The sequence below is a fragment of the Fukomys damarensis genome, unplaced genomic scaffold (assembly GCF_012274545.1).
Source record: "Fukomys damarensis isolate Sample0158 unplaced genomic scaffold, DMR_v1.0_HiC HiC_scaffold_21, whole genome shotgun sequence".
NCBI classification, from domain to species: domain Eukaryota; kingdom Metazoa; phylum Chordata; class Mammalia; order Rodentia; family Bathyergidae; genus Fukomys; species Fukomys damarensis.
Window position 1 is genome coordinate 12,456,610 of NW_022900933.1, and position 23,528 is coordinate 12,480,137.

At 37.6% G+C, this 23,528-nt stretch overlaps 1 protein-coding gene across 1 annotated transcript in view; it reads right to left on the minus strand.

The window, feature by feature from the left end:
* Positions 1 to 8,788: 8,788 nt before the first annotated feature.
* Erh (ERH mRNA splicing and mitosis factor) overlaps positions 8,789 to 23,528 on the minus strand; it is a 15,406-nt gene continuing 666 nt past the window's right edge. The window contains exons 2-4 of the mRNA XM_010645363.2: positions 21,253 to 21,340; positions 14,497 to 14,617; positions 8,789 to 9,313 (exon numbers count right to left, since the gene is read on the minus strand). Coding sequence (XP_010643665.1) covers positions 9,211 to 9,313; positions 14,497 to 14,617; positions 21,253 to 21,340 — 312 coding nt within the window. The 3' untranslated portion in view covers positions 8,789 to 9,210. The remainder of the gene's footprint in view (positions 9,314 to 14,496; positions 14,618 to 21,252; positions 21,341 to 23,528) is intronic.

Below are 23,528 nucleotides of genomic sequence, written 5' to 3' on the forward strand. Positions count from 1 at the left end.
TTTATGCATAATAGTATTCAGTGTTTCTAGGGATTACATTTTATGAGGGCATAACATACATAAAGTGCCAAACTCCCAAGAGTTTAATTGTTTTGTAATAATAGTTATTACTTACTGAGTGCTACATTTATCCTGAAGATGAAATTAAATGATGAGAATGAGATTAGAAATAGCACAACAGCCGGTCATATAGATGTGAAGTTGCCTTTAGGATGAGCAGGTGTCTCCATTGCAGGAGTGGCCTGCCAGGGCTAATCAGAGCCCAGGCAGGGAGAGGAGACCGTCTTTGCAGAGTGTGGCTGGGCATGAGGGTGGCAGGGTCAGAGCCTCATGTGTCTGTCAAAGCTTTGGCACTTACCAGAGTACAAGGAAGGCTCAGAAGAGAGGCAGCTGTTGGAGGGAGGGGTTGTGGGTTTGGGAAGCCCAGGTGATGCTCCATCACTGCCTTACCATTGGGGTCTGCTGAATGCTGACTCAGAACCATCTAATACACTTTGGTCTCGGTGTCAACACTGCCACTTGCAGGAATAACTGGGTTTTTAGAGAGGATCACCAATCTCACAGGCCACATGGGTCTCAATTTTTTTTTTCTTTTTTTTTTGAGACAGGGTCTCACTATGTAGTTGAGACTGCCCTGGAACTCACTGTGTAGCCCAAGCTGGTCTCGAACTCACAGAGATCCTCCTACCTCAGCCTCCCGAGTGCTGGGATTACAGGTGTGCACCACCACACCCGGCTTCAAATATTTAATAGTGTCAGGAGTGATCACTACCCTTTTGCATGAAGGAAGCTCATTTATCAATGATGTATTCTGATGTTACAGCTTTTGATCTTCAGATCCCTTAGAGCCATATCAGGACTTTATTCTCACATGGATTTGTCCTCAACAGCCTTTCAGGACCAGTGCTTTCGGATCCATCTCAAAACTCGTTCTATTATTATTATTATTATTATTATTATTATTATTATTATTATTATTATTATTATTATTAGTACTGGGGATTGAACTCAGGACCTTGCACTTGCAAGGCAGGCGGCTACACCACTGAGCTAAATAAATCCCCAGCCCAGACACTCCTGCTATTACCCTGCCACCACTTCATGGGCCTGGCTTAATGGCTAGAACAAGCGCTGTGCTAACCCATCCTGGAACCGGATCATAGGTGGGAGTGGGTGACCATGCTTCTGAGAGGCATCTGGAATCATTAAGTGCAAGATGATCTCTGCAATGGCCAGGGCAACGGGCCGGGTAGGGGTGCAGGCGGGCAGAATCCTTGCATTGCTTCTGCCTATTCACCCTGGAGCAGACACTGGAAGACTCGGTCTTTCTCTTTTTCTCCAAGACCAGAGGGGCAGTGTAGTTGGCCAAGCCTAGGGGTCTGCAGCAGAGCAGGTACTCCACAACAAAACCTGTAGGTGCAGGTAGGAGTCAGCATTACCATGGCAACACCTCCAGCCCCAGGTTTTCAAGGAAGAAGCTATGATCTATCTCATTTCTTTTAAATTATAGTCCAGGGACCTCAAATTCAAACATCTGTTGACATGGACCCAGGGCCTGTCTCAGTTAAATGATGCAATCAGTCCTTGTTAGCCTTCTCCCTACCCTCTTGAAAAGCATAAAGCAAATTACCTTTGGCACAGAAGAGGCTCTTAAACCAATCTTTTCACAACGTATCTGAAATTCAGCATCCAGTGGAAGCACATAACTACAGAAAAGAAAAGCATGTGCTAGAGGAATTGGTACAGGCTCTCTAAATGCAACTAAAGGGAAAGCTATTGTCTTCAAAGGTGAAACATCTTTCTTAGACCAGGCTTACAAGTTAGACTGTACTGGAGTGGACAGGCCAGGAAAGCAATCAGTAGGAAATTATCCCCCTCTCAGGTTTTGGGGACTGAAATTGCACTCAGACCGTCAGCTAGCTTCTGTAAATGTCCTTGTGACCTCAGGCTCTCAGCCCTCCTCTCCCCTGGTTCATCACTCACTTGCCTTAATGCCTACCTACAGCTTGGCTTTTCCATATTGTACCTGTTACCTAGGACCCCTGTTCCCTTCACCAAGCTGTCTCCACCCCAGTGCTACTCACAGAACATATTTTTTGGTACGGTTCCTTATACTAAAGTTTATGCTCCTTTCTATTCATACTGCCTAAGACCATTCTGTGTACATTATTATAGCCAATCATATCTCTCAGTGTTTACTCCGATGTGGTCACTGCTGTACATCTAAATACTACTAGGTACTTTCCTATATATTGTCTCATAGAAACCAGTGTGGTGTAGGGCACCTTGCTACTCCAAGTGTGGTTGCCTGGAAATTTGTTTAAAAAGCAGAACTTTAGGGAAAGTGGGAAGGGTAGGGGAAAGCTAATAAGGGAAAAGAAAAAAAATACGAGGAAATGAAGTGTTTGTAAATGGGGAGGGGAGGAGGGGGTGAAGGGAGGGCAGGGACAAGGGGAAAAAATGAGAACCAAGGCCTGTCATGTAAAGGTACAAGATCCCAGTAATGAATGTAACTGTATTGTATACCTAGAATGTACCAATACACTAAATGAGGAAAAAAAATAATCAGAATTTCTGAGCCCACCTTAGGCCAATTGAATAAACAACACTCTCAGGTCTGCCCCAATCAGAATAAGTACTAGTACAAATGCACATTTCTCCTGAGAAGGTTTTGATCCCATGTATTTTGCAGATCTGTTAGTGGGTGCATACATACTGTTTCATCTCTTGATGAATCTACCCTTTTATCATGAAAATGTCCCTCTTTGTCCTCGGTGATGTTCCTTCTTATGAAGTTTACTAGCCCGCTACTAAGTCAGCTACTTCAGCTACTTAGGCTTAGGGCTTGTGTGGGCCCCCCGCATCCTTTCACTTTTAAACTAGCTGTGTATTTATACTATACTGAACGTGGGTGTCTTATAGACTGCATCTAATAGCATCTGGCTTTATTAATCTAACCTCATCATCCAGGCTTTTGATTGGAGTGTTGGAGCCAGCACAGAGCAATCTTTTATCTTGCTTCGGGTACTGGGGATCAGATTCATGCCTTGTACGTGCAAAGCATGTGTTCTTCTATCCACTGCCTTCATTTTCACATATTTTTTGGCTTGTAGAATTTTAGGTTGAGTTTTTTTTCCCCTCACATTTAAGAAACATCATTCCACTGTCTCTAGTCTAATTTTTTTTTTTAATAAGTCTGTTGTCATTCTCATTTGTCCTTGTGTATCAGTCTATTTTTTTTCCTCTGGCTGGTAAGAATTTCTCCTTAACAAAAGTTGTTAGAAATTTAATTATGGTGTGTGTTTATGGGGTGTGTGTATACATTTTTTATTGATTCATCATCACTGGGATTGGGTTAGCTTTGTGGATCTAAGAGATCTCATAAACTATGCAAAATTATGGCTGCAATTTTAGCATTTTGTTTTGTTTTCTACACTTCTGCCTTATTCTTTTCAATCTTCTTTCTGTATTTGTTTTTAGTATTTATTGCTGTTTTTCTTTTGTTTTTGTTTTTTGTTTTTTGTTTTTGGTTTGAGACAGGGTCTCACTATGTAGTTGAAACTGACCTGGAACTCACTATGTAGCCCAGGCTGGTCTCAAACTCACAGTGATCCTCCTGCCTCAGCCTCCTGATTACAGGCATGTGCCACCATGCCCAGCTATATTGCTATAGTTTTAACTTTATTGTTTTCTTTTTCTTTAATGTCTAATTTGCTGTAAGTCCCATGCAGTAAGTTACTAATTTTAATGCATTAGAATTACTTGTTTTATTGTTAAACTTATTTTCAATTGACAAAAATTATATATATGGGCCAGGGATTTAGGCACCAAAAAATTTGTATATATTTATCTTGTACATGTTTTAAAATACACATAATGAAATGGCTAAATCAATCTAACTAACATATCTATTACCTTACCTTGCATATTTACCATTTTTTTGGTGTGTGGTGAGAACACTTAAAATTTCTCACCTTACTTATCTCACTGAAAAACTATCTTGACTTAGCTCCCAGGATATATTTTCTGACTTTCCCATCCAGTCTACAGAGCAGTGTTTTATTCCTCCTGGTGCAGATTGACAGGTTGTGGCTGAAAAAGCTTTTAAGGCTCCCAGTAGCCTTTGGAATTAAACTAAAACCCCAGCTTGCTGTTTGAGGCCCTCCAGCTGTAGCTTTCCTGGCCTTTAATACCACTTCTCTTAAAATGTTCCCTTTACTCCATGATGGTTTTACTTGCTATTTTTCAAACATTTCCAGTGCTTCATTATCTCCTTATGCTTACTTCTGTCCTACTTTCTTGCTTTCAAAGTGTAGCTGTCCTTCCAAGTCCAGATCAAATGTCACTTCCCAGTTGGGCAGAGGTGCCATATGACTGAAGTCTCAGCTATTCAGGAGTCTGAGGCAGAAGGGTCAGCTGAGACCAGGCTCTGTGAGGCTATCCAGGGCAAAGTAGCAAGACCTCATTTCTTCCACTTTCTCTCTCTGAGCCACTTCTTTCATGAAGCCAATCAGATGTGCCATCTTAAGTATCTTGGAGATAAAGCATTAACAACACTGCTGTATAGACAAATTTGGGGGTTAGTTTTCCAGCTCTATTCCTAGAAACCTGGTGGTATAATGTATTACTAGGCAAAACTGTTTATGATAAAAATGACCCCTAGTTGGTAAATTACTCCCAGACTGGGAGAAGGGACTAGTGCCTGGAAGACACACCCTGTTTCCCCAAACACATATCTCTTGCAGGGATCTAGACACAATGTCTATGGAGTCCTGCTAAGAGGTGCCGGCTCTTATGTGTGAGGCTTCTTAGCCAGGGTGCCTCTACTCTTGTCTAAAATTTGGAATGGGTAATTCTTGGATGGCTCTGTTAAGTGCCCTGAGTGCTCCTCTGGAGGAGAAATACTTGCTGCTGGGGTGAAAAGCTGTATGTCTCTGAGCAAAATGTGTTAAGTGTGACTTTTTCAGGTCTTGTGAATCCAAATATTTGCTCGAGTCTAAAAAGGTGCTTCTGACAGGCATCAGATATCCATTATGTAGCTCACAGCTGTTCATTCTATGGGGTTTCCCACACCCCTCGTGATCTTTGAGATTAAAAACTGTCTCTTCCATTTAGCAAAGTTTCTCTGTGTTATTGCTATGCAAACTTGGGTAAGTGAATCACTTAAACAATCCAAACCTATTCATCATTAAAATAACAATTTCCTACCTTAAAGGGTTGTAGTGATGATTAATATATGAAAATATTTCCTTAGCAACAAAATGCTACACCTAAGTGTACCACTATCGTCATTTTGCTACCACATAGTTTTCCCCACTAATATAGTAATCTTTATCGAACCCGATTGCTCCTTCAAATAATAAAAATCTGATAAAGGAGCATCCTGATGCAAAGCTGAGGCAGCAATATAGTCTGTCTTCAGGACAGTTCAAAACCATCTGTTCATGCCTTGCTAAAAGTAAGAAGCAGCTGGGCATGATGGTGCACACCTGTAATCCCAGCACTTGGGAGGCTGAGGCAGGATCAGCCCGAGTTCAATGCCAGCCTGGGCTACACAAGTGAGTTCAAGGCCAGCCTGAACCACATAGTGAGACCCCGTCTCAAAAAAAAACAAAAGAAAGTCGACACCTCACCACCTCTCCTATCCCAAACAACAGGACTGAGAGACATAAATTAGGCGATGAGTTGTTGAGAATCCATTTAACCAGAGAACTAGAAATGAAATGATAGTTGAAATCTCCCTTTCATACCCCTGTGACCTTTTAGATCAAGCACTAAAGGACAGATGCAGCCATTACCAAGAGCCATTCTAGAAATCCTCAGTTATATACATGCTTTCTTTTGTATAAGAAAACCAAACTATAAATAAAGAGCAAAATAAAAGCTAGATGATAGGATAATAGGAAAGTAGGGAGATCTTTTTCAATTGTGAAGGGAAACAAATGGAAACAAATGAAAGGGGGTGGGGGAAAAAAACAAATAGCTTTTGCATATGGGAAGGGAACCAGGTGTAATGGTGCACACTTCTAATTCCTGCACTTGGGAGGCTGAGGCAGGAAGATTGCCATGAGTTTGAGGCCAGTGTAGGCTACATAGTGAGTTCAAAACAAGCCTGAATGACATATCAAGACCCTGTCTCAAAAAAAAAAAAAAAAGAGGAAAAAGAAAGGAGACCAAGAGTTGGAAGGAATGCGGAGGGAGAGGGAGAGGTAGAGTACAAAAAAAATTTTTTTTTGAGAAATTATGTACATGTATGAAATTCCATGATAAAGGTAAATTATGTACAGCAAACAGGTATTAATAAAATTCTCAGGTATATAAAACAGAATATAGAATCAGGAGCTAAATAAAAATTTCTGGTAGGTTCAACATACAGTTAGTAGTCTATCACTTAATAGCCCCAAACCAAAACTGTTTTATGTATGGCTGGGCACAGGCAAGAATATTTCCAAATTTCATAGCACGTGGGTGGTGTTGCAGCTGGGCTGAACACCGGATGTTTGTCACAAACTTCATTTTCACAAAAAGGTACTTTTGTTCTTCTTACACAGAAGAAATGTCTATTTATTTATTTCACTTTTATATATATCTATATCTATATCTATATCTATATATATATATATATATATATATATTTATATATTTTTTTAAAATTTATTTTTTGGTACCAGGGATTGAACTCAGGACCTTGTACTTGCAAGGGAGGCAGCAGCACCACTGAGCTAAATCCCTAGCCCACTTTCTTAAACTTTTTAATGATTCAAAATACTGTTTCCTTTTTGCTCCAATCACCTAATATTTAGGACCTAGATGTTTTTTTACATTCTTGCAAGATTCTTTTTCCTGTTAGCACAGCTGTAGCTCGCTGCCCAAATCGATCTGTTCATGCCTTGCTAATGATAGGGAAAACTTTTATAAATAGCAAAAACCTATAAAGTGTTACAATGTAAAGTGGCATCTGCTGTCTCTTAACAGCAGTTTGCCTTTTTAGCTCAGAACAATAGGCACCCAAGGCACTAACTGCTGACTGAGGCATTTGGTCTGACCCTGAGATAACAGGGCACATCAAGGTCTCCAGCTCTGTAGAGACTGGAGCCACATGATCGTAAGAGTGTCAAGATTAAAAGACCCATTGCTAACATTTGCTCCCGACCCTGAACACCCCCCTTTCCTATGGACTAGGAAGATAACTCGGTGAATCTTAAAGGTAAACTCCCCAACTGCAAAGAACTGTTACGTCTGGGTTGAAAAGATTAACTACTCTGTGACCGTGATTTGAACTGTGAGAATGAAATGTAACCACCCAAATGAAGTCAAGGCTGTAAAACCCTATAAAAGGAGGAGTTGTAACCCAGTGCGTCGTTGATCCAGGCAGGGCTTATGTGCAATTGACCTTATCGATGAGTACACTTGTTATTTTACTTCCATTCTGCTGCCTCTGTCACTTACTGACTCCTTCGGTAACACTGAAAGTAAAAGAGCAGCAGGGCATGATGGTGCACACCGGTAACCCCAGCTTGTATCTGAGAATCAAGGGAACCCATTCCCCCGAGATTTGCTCTGTACTTTTTTTCTGGATACCGGGGAATGAACTCAGGACCTTGAGCTAGCGAGGAAGGTGGTGGAACCACTGAGCTAAATCTCTAGCCCTGCATGTTTCTTTTTCTGAAATTTCAGCTTTAAAATCTCGCTGATTCAGTGAAACACTAAATTTTTGTTAAGTACCCCAGTATGTGTATATATAGTTCAGGCTGACCTGAACTCTCAGAAATCTTCCTGCCTCAAGACTCCCAAGTGCTGGGATTAGAGTACTACTCGGACCAGCTGGTATCCTCATTTTGGGGGGGTACTGGGGATCAGCTCTGGTCCTTGTGTTTGCAAGGCAGGGGGTGGAAACACTGAACTAAATCCCCAGCCCCTGGTACCCTAATTTTAATAATTTTGATAGGTGTGCTATTTCATTATTAAATAATTAAACACAAATTCTTAGAATTTGGTTTTACACAAAAAAAAGAAAAATAGCACATTAAAAGCAAGATTACCCTGTAGTTTTCTGTGGACTTTCTTGCCCTCACAGCTTCTACAAAGGAAAGGGTAATTAGCATCAAACTGCTACAGGCTCTGAAGGGCACAAGGACGTCCTAGAAAGAGTACTTGGTCGCAACTGAGGCGCTAACTTGGCTGCAACTGAGGCGCTAACTTGGCACTGCTGCAGACAAGCTATTTTGCTAGTCTTTTCAGACAGTCCAAGGGAAGATGGTGTGAAACCAATAGGCACGTGGTAGACTATTCTTAAAATTGTGAAGTCTGATCTCTTCTCAGGCTAGCAGTGTATAGTATTACAGTCTACTGATTCTGGGCAGTGAGCTGCAGCTCACACTCAGCCACACGATCACAAGAGGCAGCAATCACTCTACCACTGAGTTGCTAAGCTACAATGTTCTGCAGGTTCTGTAAGTTTTAGGGTAAGTACATTTGGACTTAGTAATTTCAACATATGATGTGTTTACAGGAGATAACCACATTGTAAATCCAGGAGCATCTGTACTATGTTTATATCACCATTAGATTAAACCTTAGAGCTACAAACTGGGATTCAATGACAACTGGATGAGGTAAAAGCTTATCAGCTTCATATAAACCACAAGATGTGTTCAGCACATATATAAACTTTCTTTGCATTGCCCTACTGGCTTGAAAACCGATTATGTTTTGTGAGAAAATTCAACATTCAAAGACAAAAAAAAAAAAAAAAAAAAAAACAAAAAAAAAAAAGCCAGTGAGAAAATATAACTAAAGAACATTTATTTATTTCTAAGACTTCTTGAAGACATAACTAAACTGTGTCATCATCCCCCACCCATCTTCAAAAGATTAGTACAGTGAACGTTATAAAGCAGATATGAACAATCTGAAGGACTGGAACCAACACTGACAAAGAACAACTTCCATCCAAATCATCATAAAAATGTTTAAGTAAAAAAACAAAACAAAAACAAAAACGAAAAAGAAAAGAAAGAAAAAGGGGCCAACGGAGGTTTTGGATTGAAAGACCCTCACATCTCACATTTCATCTAATACATTCAATCCTGGCCAGAGTGTAACAAAATGGAGACAGGATCACCATAATACGAACTTCCATTAGAGCACTCTGTACACAGCTGGTGTTCCAAGCACATCCTCGCCAGCCCCCTAATGCTGCCAACTCCATTATTTTCCAGCCTGTTGGGCTTGCCGACGAAGGAGCACGTAGATCTTCTCTTTGATCCAGTCTTTGTTATAAGGCTGGTATGTCTGGGTATCAGCTCGGTAACTGAAGAACAAAAAAGTCATAAAGTTATAGTGGTCAATTATTGTTGTGTGTTTAAAACTCCAAACTATAACTGCCCAATGATGGCCCTCATGTGCACACTTCCCTACAGAAATATAATGAACAGTTGAAAAAGCATTTACCTAGCTGATGAATTTTAACCACTATGAATTTTAAATCATGTAGTATAGCTTAGAGTGAAAGAAGAAAACAAGGCCTAGAGCTTTTAAATGATCAATATGTTACGTATGTACTTCTCCAGAGTTCAACCAGAAACCATGTGTTCTTTCTCCAATGTAGTTTCCTTTTCATAGTTCCTTTAATTAAAAAACAAAAACCAGGGGCTGGGGATTTAGCTCAGTGGTTCCGCCACCTGCCTCGCAAGCTCAAGGATCCGAGTTCAATGCCTGGTACCAAACAAAAACAAAAATAAAAAAACACACTAGTACAAACTTTTTTCATTTTTTGAATCAACAGCCAATTGTAAGGAACTTCTTACAGGATTCAAAAAATATAAAAAACCTTCCTGCTGACCCAAACTGAAACCTGGAAGGCCCCAAATTCTGAAGCCCCTAAGTAAAGCTATCATATAAAAAGGCAGACAAGCTACCAGAGACTACATACATACAAAGCCTGTATCAGTGCTTCACAGCTATGGGCACCATCTGGTGGGGATACTGCACAGCAACTGAAAGGTTGAGGATGAAGTTTGTCTCTATGGGCCAATTAGTCTGCCTAAAAAGACACCTCAGAGGTAGCCTAGAAAAAGAAAATATCTGATTTATCAATTTTTGTTTCACTATGGCTAACAGTGTTCTATTTTTTGTTCTCAGCAAAAAATTATGAAGACAATTTATTAAAGTTGCTTTCAAGAAGGAGGTGGTGCTTTAAGTGTTTATCTGAGTTAATTCACTTCATCCTTTTTATAAATCTTTGGCAGGTACAATTATCATTCCTTTATATAAATGAAACAAAGCTTAAAGAAGTAAAGCAAGTGAAGAACTAAGTGACACTGAACAGGTAGTAAACACGCCTGCTCTCCCTTAGTTCCTTAGCTAGAAACCTATACGCCAAATTTTAGCAAGGCAAACAAACTACCAAGTAGGACTGCTTTATATAATAAACAACATATTCTTCCTCTGAATGGTAAAGTCAGAAGCTGTCTTACTATAATATACTGGATTTCTACTTTATAAACATTTGATTTTTGCTAATGCCCTTTGTTATGAGCAGCATTTTAAAAAGTGAAATAATTGTAACTATTCCTCTGTTTATGCTTCCTTATTAAATAAATGCTAGTCCCGTCTGCTTCATTGTGTGGTAAAATAATGAAAGTGACTTACATTAACACTGACAAAGGACTAAAGAAGGAACAGAGTTTGTCAGAACTATCATACTGGATGGAATAGTCTCTGCTAATCAAACTTTATTTATTTATTTATTTATTTATTTATTTATTTATTTATTTTCCCCCCAGCTTTAATTGAGTTTATTGGCACATTTTAGGGATACAGTACAGTTACATTCATTGTTGGGATCTTGTACCTCTACATGACAAGTCTTGATGGAATAGTCTTATTTAGAACATTTTATCCCCCAACAAGTATACTCTGGGCTTAGGAACATTTAAGGATCTCTTAACTTGCACACCATTTTCCAATCAATAAAACAGTCATAAAGCTTTCTTTATGGAAAGCTATGTATTGATATCTATTAGCTGGTACTTGAAAATGAGAAATATTAAGTACATTAACTATTTGCATAGGTGACTTTTTCAACCTGTTGTTATGGTCAGTTAATGTAGGCTCATACAAGAATAGAATGCAGTCAGGCATGGTGGCACATGCCTGTAATCCCAGCACCTGGGAGGCTGAGGCAGGAGGATTGTATGTTCAAGCTCAGCCTGGACAACTTAAGGAGAACTTTCAACAGGGTCTTCACTAACAAGTTATCTGCCTGATTAGGAGGCACCTCCTCATTACAATAACTGGGGATGAAAATGCCCTCATATTGAAGATGCTATTATTTTCATCTAAAGAAAAAAAAATACAGATAGAAAAAAACCCAAAAGCTATAAAAATAAAACTCCTACGCTACATGACATACAAATTCTCAAAGCCTAAATTTTATAATGAATATAGTCTGTTCTGGGTTTAGTCATGTCATAAAGTAGAATTTCTATTCAGTTCCTTCCTATACTGTTTTTCAGTATAACAATTTTTCTTCTTGCGGTGACGGATTGAACCTAGTGCTTTGTACACCACTGAGTCCAGAGCTACACTATTAAAAAGTTAAAAAGGAGCAAGATGTCACAAGTGCCCTAACAGTAAATGATCTCCATGGAAATAAGTATCTTATTTCTCTGGAGTATTCAAATAACAGATGTGACATAACCAAAGTCATCTTAAAAAAATGGCCCTAAATCTAAATTCAATTCTCAATATTTTCAGAGAACAAAAAATTTTCAACAAGAACGTGTGTAATAAAAACGAAACTCTGTCCTAACTTCAAAGATGGAGTTTCTACTTATACTTGCTACTGATGTGCTAAGTGAGCCCCCAATCCTCCTAAGTAATCTTGTGAAATAGGTTTATCTGAATTTTACAAACGAGCAAATTGGGGTTTAGCAATATTGAGCTAATTTGCCAAGGGAGCTTATAAATGGTAGAGCCAGAAATCAAATCCAGATACATTTAATTTATAAATTCCAGTTAAATCTTACCTATAGCTTCCCAGGGTTGAGTAAAACACCACCCTTAGCTCTAAGTTACTTCCCATGTGTTGAGAATGAGCACCAAAGCACAAATTATCAGGAATAGACACCTGATGTCTTGGTAAGTAATGCTTTATAAGATTATGAAGGCAACCATTAACTTCTGAAATCATTAACTCAAAGAAAGTGAGAGTCTGTATTAAACTAAAATCTTCAGTTCTACTTGAAACATCTAGTCAATTTCTAAGTGAAAATTTATCAACACTAATACACCTTGGACCATACAGATCTATTTCATCAAATAAATAACTTTAAGATTTCTAAAAGAAAATACTATACAATTTAGCATGTAATATATTCTTTCACTTTTATTTAGATCATCCTATCAATTCAGAATACAGCTCATTAACACAAATAAGGGAAATGGAAAATTACCGATTTAAAAAAAAAATGCCTTAAATCATTATGTGGGTGACATGCATTGATAAAACAAAGACAGTATTTACTCAGTGCTAACTATGTGTAAGATATTATTCTAGATACTGGGAATTCCACAATGTACAAGAATAATGCTCCCTGTTCTTAAACTGTAGAATAATACATTACAATTTACATTGCACACATTACATTTTACATCTAGATACCCCCCAAGAGCCTCATGTGTTTGCAGGTGGGACTTTTGGAAGGTGTTGTATTTGTATTGACCATGTACACTTTTCTTTTTCTTTGAGATAGGATCCTGCTATGGAGCCCAGGCTGGCCTCAAACTTAGGACAATCCTCCTGCCACAGCCTCTTGAGTGCTGGGATTACAGATGTGTGCCACCAGCCCTGGTGCTACATATACACTTTTTTCTTGTCATCATTAACTAAACAATACAGTTTAACAGCTATTTAGGTAGCATTTACACTATATTAGATATTATTTTATAGTCTAGAGGTGATTTGTAGTATATGGGGCACATGTTCAGTTTATATGCAAATACTACGTCTTCTTATACAAGGAAGGCACCCTTGGATTTTGGTTTCTGCAGCAGATTGGGACCCCTGGAACCAATTCCCCGCAGATACTGAGAGGCAACTGTACTTGATATGTGGTTAGCATTCAGTAACTATTTGCTAAATATATACATGTCTGTGAGAAAGAATACATGTCAGACTATAAGCAGTACAACTATAGGCATTACAAACTAATTTTATTTCATTTCATTTTATTTATTTATTGTTTTGGTATTGGGGATCAAACTCAGGACCCCGTGCTTGTGAGGAATTCATTTTATTTTTTGGTACTGAGGATCAAACTCAGGACTCTTCTTATGCTTGTGAGAGAGGTAGTGGCACCACTGAGCATTTGACCCTTTTTTTTTGTACTGGGGATTGAACTTAGGACCTTGCGCTTGGGAGGCAGGTGGACAAACTAATTTTAATAACAAATTTATGAACATATTTCATTAAACACCAGAACCGGATACTTGGATGTTTTGAGCAAGTAAAATGAAATGATCCATCTGAAACACAATCATGGACAAAAAACAAAGCTCAAAAATCCCAAGGAAATGCTTGTCTTTCTCAGGAGCCTCCAGGGAGATAGCAAGGTGCAGCCAGGTTCTAGGTCTAGCTGTTGTGTGGCTCCAGAATGTGTCTGGGAGTAGGACCTGTATCCTTGTCAGCAGTGCTCCCTCCAGTTCTGACAGTGTGCCTGACAGGTACTGTAATAAGTGATCAAGCAGCCCCAGACTGTCATTTCATCCCAAGATGTCCCCATTTTCCTCCATAAAATGAGCTGTTTACACTTTCTCATTCACAAATGGTACTAAGATTTAAGTCTACTACACTGTATGCTTCTTAGTAGTAATGATCGTAAGCAGATTATCAAAAGGAATGTTAACAAGTATTAGAAATTTTAAAAATGTGACAAATCTGAGACTAGAAAACATACAAGTCTAAAGAAAACTCATCCTAGTAAGCCAAAACATACATGTTTACACAGGCTAGGATTATACTTAATTTTAATTCTACTTACACTTAAGCTTTCCAAAATGCCCTGAAAAAGTTATACTAGTTTTAGCCCAAAACCAACTGCCTTAGGACAAAGACTATAAGGGGATGGGGGCACTATGAAAAGGATCATTTTGCCCCGCCCCATTGAGTTTATTGGGACATTTTAGGTATACAGTACAGTTACATTCATTATTGGGATCTTATACCTTTACCTGACAGGTCTTGGTTCTTGAGGATCATTATGTTTAAGAAACATAAACTTTCTTTATTCATATTCACTATATCAACTAGTAAAGTTTCTTAAGATATTCCTGTGCCCCTGGCATTATGTTGCCAACTTAACAATATGGAAGTGAAATATTATAGTATACAAAAAGCAAAGATAAGTGTCAGACAGTTAACCCCTAATACCATGTCACCTCAAATAAACAATAGAAAAATACAAGTTAAAAGATATGGTGGCTAATACTTACACAAGGCAACTGAGGTCTGCCAGATCATCAATAAAATCAAACAACTGACTGATATCATATGTGATAGAAGGGCTGTTGGGGTTCATTCTCTTCAGATGTTCTTCATACATTTTACAAACACCTAATAGAGGGAAGAAAACCCAATCATTTACAACTGCACAAACTACTACATGGAGTAGTGTTACATGTTGACATTTATTTTACTAAAATTGGGCCAAAAAAGCTTTAAATTTTTGCCAAAAGCAGTTTAAAAATTTTACAAATTCATTAGAATGTTACTATTTTGTGCCTTAATAATAAAATGACTACTTCAATGGAGCTAAAGGGACTTTAGAACACTTGATTAGCAAGCATGAAGTCCTGGATTCAATACCAGTTAACACAGAGAACAAACAAAACCAGCAACAAGTCGTTCTTAATATCAAGCTATTCAACAAATCTTCCTAAAGCCATAGGATCTAAAGGAGACATCAAACTCTGGAATGATGGATGAGACGTGGATAGAACTTTGCTATTTTGCCTTCAAATCCTAGTGCAATGGTGGGGGTGGCTAGAAATGAGGTTAGAGCTTATTCTAATTTGGTACCCAGACCCTGAGATTTAGATTCAGACAGACCTAAATCCCAACTATGACTTTACTACTCATGAAATATTAGGCCAGGAACTTTATCCTTCAAACAAAGATAATAATACTTCTTCATAGTGTTGTGAGGATTATAAGTAACAACACATATGAAACATTAACACATTTAATATGCTTAATATTCTAATACAATAAAAAACGAGTGAAATCCCCCTAGAAACATAATTTCTGGGCCCTCATTATTATTTTTTGGTACCAGAAACTGAATTTAGGACCTTGCACTTGTGAGGCAGGCACGGTGTCACTGAGCTAAATCTCTGGCCTAGAAACGTTAATTTCTACAGAACACATTGTCCATTTAATTTTTACTCAGTGAAATATTCCTCTTTTATTCTCAAGAAAGGGAAACACACCTTTTTATTCCATTCCCACTATCAACTTTTTAAAAAAAAATTTCTGCAGTACTGGTGAATGAATGTGGGGCCTTCATGCTAAGCTACATTTCCAGCCCTTATTTTTTATTCTAAGTCAGTGTCTTAATAAATAACTAAGCCATCAAGCCTGGGCTTGAACTTGCTATATTCTCTTGCTTCAACTTCCCAGAGTGCTGAAATTGAGTACCACCACATCCAACTACCATGGAATACTTCCGCAGAACTATTAAGCAATTATCTTAGTTGTTTTTATTTTTATTTTATTTTATTTTATTTTGTACTGGGGATTGAACTCAGGACCTTGTGCTTGCAAGGCAGGTGTGGTGCCACTGAGCTAAATCCCTGGCCCCAATCTTAGGGTTTTTGACTGCTACTGGTACATTACATTATGATCACATAATACCACTCATACGTCATTGAATGGAAAGGAAATAAAAACCAAGAAAATGGATTCAGTGCTCATCTTAAATGGGCAATGATCCACAGCTACCATTATACTTAATGGTGAAAGACTGGATGCTTTTCTGCTAAGATTAGGAAGAAGATTGAACTATCCACTATTGCTGCTTCTATTCAACATTTTATTACAGGTACTAGCCAGGTCGATTAGACAAGAAAAAGAACTAACAGGCATTTGTTTCAGAAAGCATCATCATCTATATTTGCAAATCACAAAACCTTGTAGATAGAAACTTTCAAGGAAACAACCCTCCTACCCCAATACTCCTTGTTTAACGACTGAATAAGGTCCTGTGTCCTAGTGGACTTGGTGGCTAAATGAGGACTTGTACATAGTAGGTTCATTACAATATTCAGAACAAAGAAATGGTTAAAGGAAACTCCAACTTGATGACTTTGCTTTTACTTGTGTAACTCTTACACGCAGTACTGTAATATGCAGTAAAATAAGAAAATCACAGCATTGTATAAACAAGATTATGCTGTACAAAAAAAGGGGGGAGAAAAAAAGACAGGTTGTTAAGTCCAACCAGTCATTTAAACAGGTCATTAAATGAGGAATATCAGAATGAATGAGAAGCAAGGTTGCAGGATATAATAAGAACAATATATGAAAATAAATCGTAAATCTACACTGTAACATGTACAATCTGAAAATGAAATTAAGAAACTCCATTTACAACAGCATTGAAAAAAGAATAAAGTTCTTGGTAATAAATCTGACAAAAGCACAAGACTTTTACACTTAAAGCTATAAAATGAAATTGAAAATAAAGACCTTACCAAATGGAAAAGCATGAGTTGGAGGATATTAAGATTGTAATACTCCCTCAAATTATCTATACATTCAATGCAAACCCTATGAAACTCTGAGCTACCTTTGCAGACATCGACAAGCTAATCCTAAATTTGACATGGAATGCCAGAGACCCAGGTTAACTAAAATATTCCGAAAACAACAACAACAAAACAAAAAACAAACCAAGTTGAAAGATTCACATCTGATTTTAAAACTTATTATGAACTTGCTGCAATCAAGGGTGATACTGACCTAAGGATAGGCACATAGACCAATGGAATAGAACTGAGGCCAGACATAAACCCTCACACTTACAGTCAAATGTTTTTCTAAAAGAGTGGCAAGAAATTCAATGGAGAAAGAATAGTCAAATGGCAGCATGACAACTAGATAATTACATGCTAAAGAATAAAGTTGGGCCCATTCCTTATACCATTAATAAATACTCAAAACAGAACAGGCAGCTATAAATAACTGCCAAAACTATAAAGTTCTTAGAAAACAACAGGTATCAATCTTTGTGATCTTAGGTAAGACAATGGTTTCCTAGATAACACCAAAGCATGGGAAAGAAACAAAAGAAAAAATAATACAAGTTGTACTCATGAAAATGAAACTTGTGTTTCTTTTTTTTTTGTGGAGACAGGGTCTCACTATGTAGTTGAGACTGACCTGGAACTCACTATGGAGCCCAAGCTGGTCTTGAACTCACAGAACTCACAGTGATCCTCTTGCCTCAGCCTCGCGAGTGTTGGGATTACAAAGACAAACAACAAAGTGGGAGTAAATCTTTGCAAAACACATATGTATTAAAGGACTAGTATCCACAATATATGAAGCACTAAAACAACAATGAAAGCAAAACATACAAAAAGAGTGGACAGAATATCTAAATACATCTTTCTACAGACATACAGATGGCAAATAAGCCTATGAAAAAGTACTCAAACATCCTATATAACTGAGGAATTGCACAAGAAATTAAAACAATGAGATAACCATACACACTTACTAGAATGGTTCAAATCTAAAACCATGACAACACCAAAGGTTGGCCAAGACTCTGAGCAAAAAGAACTCCCATGTACATATTTGTCCAAATTAGTTGAGAACACAAATCCTCCAAAATCTTACACACAAATGTTTACAGAAGCTTTATTAATTGCCAAAAAATAGAAGCAACTAAGATGTCCTTCCACAGGTAATCAAACTCTACTACACTCACACAATGGAATATTATTCAGAAATGAAATAAGCTATAAAGCCATGAAAAATGAGGAATCTTAAAAGCATATTAGGTGAACGAAGTCAATCTGAAAATGCTAATGATTAATTCCAATGTGACATTCTAGAAATAGTAAAGCTAGATACTATAAAAAACAAACAAGCAAAAAACCCAGTGGTTGTCAGGGGCTTAGGGATGAGGAGGGCAATACAGGTGGAATATAGGGTTTTCAAGGTAGTGAAATTATTCTCTATGATATAGTCATGGTAGAAACTTGTCTTTATACATATGTCAAATGTTCAAATTAAGTGTGAATACTAATGTAAAATTATGAGTTAATAATGTATTAGGGTTGGTTTCTCAAAAACAGCAAATGCATCACGTTAACACAAGATACATTAATAAAGGAAACTGGGAAGGGGAAAGAGAAATTCCATGTGTGGGTATTGATTCAATAATTACACTTCAACATTTTTTAACTTTTTTTTTTTTTTTTTTTTTTTTTTGGTGAGGTGCTAGGGAATCAAACATGCTAGGCAAGCTCTATACCACTGAGCTATACCCCTAAACGCTCATTTTAAAATTTTCTTTTTCCTAGTACTAGGGATTGAACGCAGGGCCTTGTGCAAACTAGGCAAGGGCTCTATCACTGAGCCACATTCCCCAGATATTAACTTTTTTTTTGGTACTGGGGATTGAATTTGGGACCTTGCACTTGCAAGGCAGGCAGCAGCACCACTGAGCTAAATCCCCGGACTGATATCAACTTTTGAAATAGGAAAATAAACCACTACTTCTAATCTAAAAAAAGAGAAAAGAATTATAAAGTCATGAAAACATATGGAACGAACTTAAATGCATACTGTTGCATGAAAGAAACCAGTATGAAAAGGCTATAGGCCAGGTGTGGTGACACATGCCTAATGATCTCTGCTAGTCAGGAGACTAGGGAAGGAGGACGAGTTTGAAGCCAGCCTAGGCAACTTGAGAACCTGTCTCAAAATAAAATGAAAGGCAGCGAGGGTGTAGCTCAGTGGTAGAGTGCTTCCAGCATGCAAGAGGACCTGGGTTTAATCCCCAGTACCGAGGGGGGTGGGGAATCTGAGACAAAGAGGGATATAGGTGTTAATAATTCAAACAAGTACAGGCAGCCCCTCATTTATATGGGTTTAGCACCCATGGATTCAACTAACTGAATTGATAGTATTTGAGAAAAAAACCGCATCAGTACTAAAACATACAAACTTTTTTGTCATTTCCTAAACAATAAAGTATTACTATTTATATAGGTATTTATACTGTACTGGGTATTATAAGTAATCTAGAGATGATTTAAAGTATGCAGAAAGGCTGGGGATTTAGCTCAGTGGTTCCGCCACCTGCCTTGCAAGCACAAGGGCCTGAGTTCGATCCCTGGTACCAAAAAAACAAAAACAAAACAAAACAAAACAAAAAAACAAAGTATGCCGAAAGATAAGTGTAAGTTATATGTAAATGTATCATTTTTAGGAAACAGATTTGAGCATTTGCACTTTGGTACCCTGCAAGGGAGTCTTGGAACAAGCCCCCCAAAGATACTGAGGAACTATCATATATGATAATCTGGAAAAGGCAGAACTATTAAGACAGTAAAGAGACTGGTGGTTCTCAGAAGTTGGAAGGGTAAGATAGGGAGGGACAAAAAGGTAGGACATAGGATTTGTAGGACAGTGAAACTATTCTGTATGATACTGTACTGGTGGATCCAACCTTGTGGATTTGGCAAAATCCACAGAACTATACAACCCAAAAGAATGAATCCTAATGTAACATGGACTTTAGTAAGAGAATTCTTTGTACCTTTTAATTTTTCTATTGCCTAAAAACATATTAATTAAAAAGCATAATTAAAGCATTTGAAATTAAAAAAAAGGTTTTATGAAATCTGCAACATTACTAAAGGGAATCCCAGAAGCATGACAATTTAGACAGGAAAACATTATACTAAGGTAGTAAATATATACAGTTTACCTTAAGGGCAAACAAAGATGTCAACAGAGAAAAAAGAAAAAAGGGAAAAGTTCCTTGCTTTTCTTTAAAATCAAAGCAGAAAATCAGAGCAGAATTTGATGGCAGTCTGGATAGAATGACACCGCCTACCTAGAAGGTAACTGGTTGCAAATAGCTTTCCCCCCCACACAGGTGTACTTATTGGACATATTATTATAAATCCGACCCAGTTAGTTTTGAATAATCAAGTGTTAAGGACATGTCCAGCAGCAAAAACAAAGTGGAAGAAGTGAAGAATGGCTGGGTGTGGTGGTATGAGCCTGTAATCCCAGGAGGCTCACGGTGAGTTCACTACATAGCAAGACCCTATCTCAAAATATCAGGAAGAATGAACAATTTGCTAGAAAATATGTGGGCTATGCAAACTGGTTAATTTAATATAAAGATTAAACCTAAGAACAAAATTGACTTGTGAAAATCTAATTTATGTGCTCTAACGGCTTACTGAGTAAAAAAAACTATAATTCTCGAGAGTGGTATTCATTCATCAAATACACAACAAATTATGTTGATTTGTTCCATTAGTCTTTATTCTGAGCTGACTTTTGTTCTCTAACAGCATTCTGATGCACTGTAATCAAATCTCAACTGCTTTTAACATTTATTTAATAGAAGAACTATTAGATGCTGCAGGCATCCCAGAGGCTGCCTAAACAACTCTACAGTGCTGGAGTTTAAGCAAAATATACAAGGAGCTCTGTAAAATATTTACATAATGAAGCACAGCATAATAAAAGAAATAACAGAGGAGAAGCTTTGGAAAGTCACTGAATATATGCATGAGCTTGATTAAAATATTTGTGGCAGGAAGAAATGGCATAATATGAGATATTTAACAAATATGGCCTATTTTCAGTACCTAGTTTCCCTGCTCAAATTAACAATTTAAGAAATCTAGAGAAAAAACAACAAACCCAAACCTAGTTCCTAAGGAGAGACTGATCTATCTATTTATAGTGTGTGTGGGGGCGTTACTAGGGATTGACCCCAAAGGCACTGTATGCCTGAGCTACATCCCCAAACCTTTCTATTTTTTGAGACAGGGTCTGTTAAGTTGACCAGGCTGGATTCAAACTTGTGCTGTGTCTACCATAGCCTCTTTGGTAGCTGGGTGACATACTTAATATATATAGGCATAATGCATTTTAACAGTGAATGTTAGGGGAAAATACAAAGATTTCTACAACTGGATTGGTGTGAAACTTACCTTCCATGCATTCATTAACAGATTCATAGTCAGCATAAGTTCTGCCTTCTGGCCTCTTGGTAGGCTGCACCAGCAAAATAGTGTGAGACTATAGGTGAAAAGTGATTTCAATGTAAGTTTCTAACTTATAGCTGAGAAATTCACAGTATGATACAAAATCCAAATCTGTGTCACAATAATGATTGAATGATTGCTAGTTATTTAAACACAATTAGGCTGCTAGTCCTATATTTATGACTTTGTTCAACTATTAGCACTTAAGATTTACAGTTGCCTTAAACAGTTTTCATTAGTCTTTGGGTCTTTAGTGACTGTGTTCTCAAATTCCGGAAGTATAATTACGGTCCATAAGCACTTAGCAAAAGCAACTTTCTACTGGCTTTTCTTTTGTATCTTTTCTTCCTAACCAAATTATAAACCTGCTATATGGTTTTCTGTCTTCATGGGTCACTTTCTATCTCTACCCCTTATAAAGCCTCTAATAAAAATTCAGATACTGACTCATGAAAGGAGAGATAAAGGGAAACAATGATTGCAAACACTTTATATCAACCTATTTTTTTAAACAATGGAATCACATTTTACCTAGGGGTTAAATTCTAACATAAAGGTCTAAGGTAAATTGGCAATATAAAATTAATATAATGACCCCCCAAATCCATTAAGCTATCCATCTATTAGATAACTTAAAGAGCTCTTGTATCAAAATGACTTCTTTCATCTCATACTCCCTGGGGTGAATGCTTTTGTTGGAGAGTCAATTTCAGGGTTTCTCAACCTTGACACTATTACATTTCAGGCTGGATGATTCCTTTGAGATGGTCCTGTGGTTTCAGAATGTTTTAACACCATATCTGGCTTCTACTCACTAGATACCACTAACATCTTCCTCAAACTTGTGACAACCAAAATATGTTTCCAGGTACTACTACTAAAGGTCCCTAGGGGAGGCATTTTATTAGATTTGTTATACAGTACATGATTTTTAATAAGCCAGATATTTTTTAAAAAGGTAGCTTTAACATGTCATTAGCCAATAAGAAAAATCTTACAGAAACCACATTGGCTTTCTTGCAACAGAGCTTACCCTGTGTACTAGCTGTAGTAGTTGCTATCATACTCCTTTTGTTCTTATTCTAATACAAATCAAAGAAGTAATCTGAAGAATCAAACATATGGCAAGTTATACAGAAATACTGCTTTTTATATACAGTCTTTAAGTGAATCTGTGGGAAAGGTTAATAATTTTGATACTTATTGCCCACAGACCCAGGATTTAAAAAAATACAATGGAATGTGACTAAATTTGCAAAACTAGCCAAAAGCTTATCATTTTCAAGTGGCAATGCATTTGTTAAAAATATTTTAGAGACTCTAATACCTCTCTAACAAGATTTGGTCACTTTAAACTTTGCAGCTTATTCTCAGAATCCTGGGGGTCTTATAAAAAATCCAAATATATATTTTTTAATGTTATTTCCTCCTAAACAAATTCGGTCCATGCCTCTTACAGTTCTTTCTCAGGGAAATGACCAGTGCCAAATATACACATATATGTATTTTTTGTATTTACTACAATGGGCTAAAAAGACTGTAAAACCCAAATCAGGAAAAAGTTATACAAGATTTCCTTATTAAAAACCTTATTCGCTCTGGTGATCAAACAACAGTGATTCTTTCTGAATCAGTTTTTTTTAAAGGTCCAATAAAAATGAACACTAAGAACCGTCATCCTATTACAGAAATTTTTGCTCGTTAGTTTCAAATTTTTCCCCATAACTATCAAAAAGAAAGAAAAGCTTTCTATCACTGTCTAATGAGAATGGACTGCTGACACTAGCTGCTGTCACTTTCTCATATTTGAATCTAAACATTTTAAAACAATACCAAAAAAAAGGAAGAAAATTCAAGAGTACAGTGACTTGGCCAAGGTCACACTGCTGGTTAGGGCAGAACAGGAACTGAAACCCAGTCTTCACTTCGCGGTGCTCCTTCGGAGAATACGCTGGGTCAAACACCGATGTATCTATCTCAACTGAGAAAAGCACAACTTGAAAAAAGTTCCTCTCTAGCAGTAACTGCACGGGATAATGGATTCCTCCTCAACCCCGTAAGCACCTCTTTTTTGTTGATTTACATATACAAAGAAGCCAAAAAACGCCTACCGACTCCCCTACCAGCCCGGCCGGATTCTGGATCTGGAGAGTCCGGACTCTTAGCTGAGCCTATCAGTTGAGACTCCAGCCCCACGAGAATGCAAAGATAAGAACCGGACG